Source organism: Cavia porcellus, unplaced genomic scaffold (assembly GCF_034190915.1).
Source record: "Cavia porcellus strain 051 isolate PalLab524CR breed Dunkin Hartley unplaced genomic scaffold, mCavPor4.1 scaffold_16, whole genome shotgun sequence".
NCBI lineage: Eukaryota > Metazoa > Chordata > Mammalia > Rodentia > Caviidae > Cavia > Cavia porcellus.
In genome coordinates, this window is record NW_026947499.1 from 56,083,327 (window position 1) to 56,089,467 (window position 6,141).

General features: G+C 48.5%; 1 protein-coding gene across 2 annotated transcripts; it reads right to left on the bottom strand.

Moving 5' to 3' along the window:
* Positions 1-3,513: 3,513 nt before the first annotated feature.
* Nupr1 (nuclear protein 1, transcriptional regulator) lies at positions 3,514-5,098 on the bottom strand. Of its 2 annotated transcripts, none has more exons than XM_063226765.1 (3): positions 4,635-5,098; positions 4,129-4,272; positions 3,514-3,816 (listed from the first exon to the last, which is right to left on the bottom strand). In XM_063226765.1, the coding sequence occupies exons 1-3, from the start codon at positions 4,739-4,741 to the stop codon at positions 3,813-3,815; spliced, it is 255 nt and encodes an 84-aa protein (XP_063082835.1). In that variant the 5' UTR covers positions 4,742-5,098; the 3' UTR covers positions 3,514-3,812. The 2 variants fall into 2 exon arrangements, with proteins under 2 accessions (XP_063082835.1, XP_012996975.1); XM_013141521.3 differs by having other exon boundaries at positions 4,600-4,908.
* Between the last annotated feature and the right edge of the window lie 1,043 nt (positions 5,099-6,141).

Here is a 6,141-nt window from a genome sequence, read left to right on the forward strand (position 1 = left end):
GTATGATATGAAAAGGGGGAAGGCTAGGCTTTGGAACTTGGACAGACCTGAGTTCAATTTTCGCATTTTATGAGTTACAGCAGTGTGTCTTTGGGCAGATTATTTAGCTTCTTTGAATCTCAATTTTCTGGTCTGAAAAATAGGATCAGTAATAATAAGTGTTATGGATTAAAAACTGGTGGTCAGGTTAACACCAGCTGTATTAAATCAGTGTGGTGCTGAGCATGGATGTCCCCCCTAAGGAAAGTTGCCAGCATAAATAGAGATGTGGAGAAGGAGAAGCTAGGCATTGTGGGTTCTCCTATGTGTTGCTGTTTGAGTCGTTGGTTCTCCTGGAGGAGCACATCATGACTAGCTTCCCCAGAGTGAATTTGACCATTGTCATCAGAGAAGTTACAGACAATGTTGGTGAGAGTGGCTGTGGTTCACTCTGGGGGAGCTCTGGTCCTTACATCGAACATCACTTCCTGGCTCCAGAGGAGAAGACATGTACCATTTTATCTCCAGGACAAACTCATCATGCTGGCTTTCTGGCATGTACTCCACTGTTCTTATCATCAGAGAAGCTCGGGACCTCCATGTTGCTGAGAGCCATGGTGTTTTTCAGGACAGCCCTGGTTTTTATTATGAGCATAACTTCTCAGCTCCAGTGTAGACACTTACCCTACCAGCACAGCTCCTTCACCCCGCTGGCATAGACTTCCTGGCTTCCACCACTGACCTCTAGACCTTTCCAGCACAGATCCATAAAAGAGACCTGCGTGAATCCTTGTTGTGGGCTCTAGACCTCCAGCTGGACTTGTGGGAGGCATTGTCATGGGTTCTAGGTCGTCATGTGGACTCATGAAGGACATTGCTGCATATATATAGAGGGGGGGGGTAAGAGAATTGCAAATTTAAGTCCAGGCTGGGCAAATTAATAATTTGGCTGGGCAAATTAACAAGACTGTATTTCCCCCACCAAAAAAAGGAATATTGCCTGTTTTTGGTTTTGTTTTTTTTGCTTTGTAGTTTAGGCTGCCCTTGTACTCATTGTGTCCTCCTGCCCCAGGCTCCTGAGTGCTAGGATTATAGGTGTACTCCAACATCTCTGGTAGGATTGTTTTTGTTTTTGTCTTTTTCCTTTTTATTGGTACCGGGGATCAAACTCACGACTGCCTGCTTGCAAGGCAGGCGCTTATGCTGCTGAGCTAAATCCCCAGCCCAAGGATTGTTTTTCTTTCTTTCTTTCTTTCTTTCTTTCTTTCTTTCTTTCTTTTCTTTCTTTCTTTTTATACCAGGAACACAATTCAGGACCTCATGCTTGCCAGGCAGGTGCTGTGCTGCTGAGCTATATGAGTTATTTTTTGAAGGACGTATTTTTTTGTTTGTTTTTGCAGTATTGAGGATTGAACCCAGGATCTTGGTACTGAGCTACAACTCCAGCCTTTCTTTTATTTTTTATTTTGAAACAGGATCTTGCTAAATCACTATGCTACCCAGACTACATTCCACTTTGTGATTCCTTTGCCTCAGTGTTCCAGAGTACTGGTATTACAAATATGCATATGTGTGTGTGTGTGTGTGTGTGTGTGTGTGTGTGTGTGTGTGTGTGTATGGTTTGTTTGTCTGTTTCAGACGGGGCCTCTTTCTGCAGTTCAGGCTAGCCTTGTACTCACTATGTGGCCAAGCTGGCCTCAAACTTGCAGCAATTCTCCTGCCTTAGCCTCTAGAAGGCATGCACCTCCATACCTGGCCGCTGATTTCTTTCTTTACTGATTGTACTTTTGCTGTACAGCAAAAGGACTCAGTTGTGCACTCATGCAGGACACTGCTATGGGATTCAGGCCCTTGGCTGAATATTCTGTGTCTTTAGTGTTGTGGACAGATTTCCTGCACTTTCTTGTATTAACTCTGGGTGGCCATCATAAAATAATATTATAAATTCTGTATCCTGACTCTAATTGTTCTCCTCACAACCCCTGACTACAACATGGAGTTATCAATTAAAAGGAATAAAATCTGAGCCGGGTATAGTGGCTCACGCCTGTAATCCCAACACTTGGGAGGCTGAGGTGAGAGGATTACTGCGAGTTCGAGACCAGCCTGGGCTACAAAATGAGCTCAAGTCCAGCCTGAACTGCATAGTGAGACCTCATCTCAAAAAAGATTAAAAAAAAAAAGGAATAAAATCCATGGCACCTTGTGGTCACAGGGCTGGAGGTGTAGCTGAGTGGTAGACCATCTACTTAGCACATGGGAGGCCCCAGGTTCAATCTCCTGCACCACAAAAAGCAAACAAACGAATAAATGAAAACCTGTCATGCAACAGGAGCCCCAAACATGGGAGCTGTTGCTATGATTTTCCGAAACTGACACCCAGATCTATGCCAGCACCAGCAACTGCACGATGGTGCTGCAGCTGTTTGCCCATTGGGTCTAGAGCTGACAGAGGCCCTCAGGCCTGGTTCCAATCCTGCCAGTGTCCCCTTTGTCCTTCCTTGCAGTTCATGCTTCGATCAGGCCCTGCTGACACAGTGGGCATGCAGTAAAGGTTCAATGGGTCATCATTTACATGGGAAGAGGAGCTCCAAGGCAAATCTGAAGGATTCACACACGATGAGGGCACTCTGGGCCCTTGCCATCCCAGAAGAGAGGCCTGCCTGAGCTGCAGGTCATCAGACAGTGGGAGAGGGGAAGTGGGGAAGACTTTTTTTTTTGGTCTTTTGGATCTCACTATGTAGTTCAGGCTGGCCTTGAACTCACTATGTAGCCGCAGGGTAGCCTCCAACTCAAAAGGAATTGTCTTGCCTCAGCTTCCAGTGTAAGGAGATTAGAGCTATGTGCCACCACAGCCAGCTGTGGCTTGTGCAGCTGCATGCTTACTTGGAAAAGACAGGAGAAGAGAAAGCTGAACTCTGGCCAGTGCTAGGGGTTTCCGCTCCACAGATAGATTTGTCTGTTAGCAATTTATTTTTCTTTCCTCCCATTTATTTATTTATTTTACTGAAGATTATACTGGGTCTTCACACGACACCATGCCCATTTCCCTTTTCCGTTGTTTTAAATTTTGAGACAGATTCTGGTTAAATCGCAATACCACCCAGGTTTGAACTGGGCTGGAATTTGTAATCCTCCTGTCTCAGCCTCCCAGAGTGCTGGAATTACAGCCATTCACCAAAGCACCTAGCCTGTGACCAATGTTTCTTGCTCGTTTCTCCTCATATTCTTTCTCGCCTGCTTCTTTGAATAATTAAACCCTGCCTCCATTCATGTTTGTGCTGTCACATGGGCCAAGCTGCCAGATACTTCATTTCCCATCCTTTCTTGTAGATGGGTGTGGCCGTATGACTAAATTCTGAGCAGATGTGGTGTGTTCTATTTTTGGAGTACACCCTTAAAAATGACACATGCACCAAACACTGACACACACCATGAATGCCCTGGTTGGTTTGGGCAAATGCAGACAGAGGCAGGCAGAAACGTGCCCACAGAAAACCACACAAAGAGCCGGGATAAAACACACACGGAAACTGCAGCTCCTGAACTTGTTTATTGTCACAGTTGCCCTGGGATGGGGCTGGGGGGCTCCAGTTTCTCCAGTGGCTCTTTTTGAGAAGAAGCTTCCTGACTCTGCCTAGCCGCGGTCTACCTCTAGTTCCCAGCTGGCCCTTTTGCTAGACCTGGAGGTGTTTTCTCGGGGGCCTCCCTGGAGCCTCACTCAGGGGGGGTAAATCCTGGGGGTGGAGAGGAGGGCAAGCAGATCCAAATCCTGCTCCCTGATTCCTCCGCAGTTCTGTCTCCATGTCTGGGTGTGGCGTCCGTGGTCTGTCTTATCTGGGGGCAGGGAAAGCAGGTGGTGAAATGCGCGGAGACTTGGGTTCTATTGCTCCCTCTCCCGCTCATCTGGTGTATAACTCCAGAGGAGAATCCAACCCTCTATGGCCTTGGGGTCTCTGTAACCCAAATACAGACACACAGTTGGAAAGGCTGTGTGTCTCCTCCTTGCTCTGGTCACTGGAAAACTCGTGTCTTATTTTATTCCAGGACAGTTCTTTGATCCCTCTTGGCCACCCAGCCATACACCTTCAGGCTTGTCCTTGTGAGGCTAAGGCACCTCCATTGGCTCTCTGGCCCCTGGCTCCTTACCCCCAGCTCCGACTCAGCGCCGGATCTTTTTCTTCTCTGAGTTCTGGAACTTGGTCACCAACTTTCTCTCGTGTCCACCAGGGCTCGGGCGGTTGGTGTTGGCAGCAGCTTCTCTCTTGGTCCGACCTTTTCGGCCTCCGCCCGCTGATAACCAGGGTAGGAGTCAGAGGAGAGGTGGGCAGAAAAGCAGATGGTTAGGGGTGCAGGTATGGCAAGAACAGGGAAGTGGGGTGCATTATCATGCAGCCCAGGGACAGTCACAATCCTGCCAGCTGTTTCTATCAGTGGAAGGAGGGACCCCCAAGATGTGTAAGAAGCATTCTGTGGAGGGATGGGAGGGTGACCTGAGCCCAGGGAACAGGCTGGCTGGAGAAGGGTGCAGCCAGAAAAGAAGTCCAATAAGAGGATCCTGGCCCTGTGGGGAGGAGGTGGGAAGTAGAAGGTCCAAGGAGGAGGCAGAGCAGGCCTTACCCCCGTAGGGATGGGCCAGATTGTACTGGTCATACTCATCCAGGCTGGCTTCTTCATCCTCCAGGCCTAGGACCTGCTGCGAGGGGCTGGCTGCTGGCGGCAAGGTGGCCCTCAGCTCTGGTCCACTCGCTGCCTCCCTCATCTTCTCCTCGAGCTCTGTTTGTGTCCGGCTTCCTTTTCCAGTCTGTCTGCCCTGACCTATAAGGCTGTGTCTCCTCCTCAGAACACAGATGGGCCCTGGGCCTCAGGCACCGTCTGATGCAATCTGGCCTTCCCCCAGCACCCAGCCCAGAAGCTGAGGCCCCAGTGTTTTTCCAGAGGAGACTCCCGCCTCCTGGGGGAGAAGGGGAGGGGACAGGAACCGGGCGTCAACAGTCCTTAGGCTTTTGGCCAAGAGAAATCAGACAACCTTACTGAGGCTGCCCCTTCTTGTCTGTCCCCTGCCCTCTGCCACATGTCCCTCCTGGGCCTGGCCACATAACTCCCCTACCCTGTACACCAGTCTGGTTTGGACTCAGGAGATGGCGGCAGAAATGGAATGTAGAAGGAGGGAGGAGGGGACATCCACAAGCTATGCACTAGGTCAGTGGTTCCCACCCATCGTGCAATGCTCCCCTATTTTTATGGAAAGCCCCTTTCATTTCAAGGAACAGAGTCCCTAGGGAATCTCCCTCACCTGAGAGGGAGGCTCCCAGAGTGATGGAGAGTGCAGCTTCAGCAAGCTACAGGCCCTGGTTCAAACTCCTGATCACCATTTTCAGTGTGACCTTGACCTGCCACTTTCTCTCTCTCTCTTTTTCTTTCTTTCTTTTTTTTTTTTTCTTGAGACACAGTCTCACAGTATAGTCTGGGCTGGCCTTGAACTCACGATGTAGCCCAAACTGGCCTCCAATTCTTGGCACTCCTCCTGCCTCCACCTCCCAAGTGCTGAGATTACAGGTGTGCACCACCATGCCCAGCCTGCCTCTTTACCTCTCTATGCTTTAGGTTCCTCCTCCATAGTAATCCTATCCAATTCCTAGAGCTGGTGAGAGGACCCAAAGAGAAAATACCACAAAGACCCTGGCAGTACCATCCAGTGCAATGCAAGCATGACCTAAGGGTCAATCACATAGCTTCCAAAACACAGATCCTTGCTGGAACAGAAAGGAGACAGAAAAGAAAGTTAGTATATAATAATATAGGTAGAAGACATAATGAAGTGAACAGATACTTGCACTTACTTAATATGAATTACTGTGAGTTTAAGGATGTATGAAATATATTTTTTTAAGTTTTTTGGTAGAGAGACAGTGTCTCTTTTGCACAGGCTGGCCTTTAATTCCTGGGTCCAAGTGGTCCTCCTGCCCTTGCCTTTCCAGGAGCTGAGTACGGATATGAACACAAACAGGCAGCCTTAAGTATGAATTTAATAAAAATTAGTGTGTTTTAAGTTCAAATAAGAAACATGAAAAGGAATGTTGCTGACTGGAGAGTATTATTGGCTGAGGGAGCTAACCTTTGTGAGTCATCATGGCCCTGAGAAGTGCCATCCCAGCATTT

Excerpts from the sequence above, each read along its gene's own strand:
- Nupr1 (XM_013141521.3), bottom strand. The coding sequence starts at position 4,741 with ATGAGGGAGGCAGCGAGTGGACCAGAGCTGAGGGCCACCTTGCCGCCA. Across the intron at positions 4,273-4,599 it reads TCTGGCCCATCCCTACGGGG|CGGGCGGAGGCCGAAAAGGT; the intron begins GTAAGGCCTGCT and ends CCTGGTTATCAG.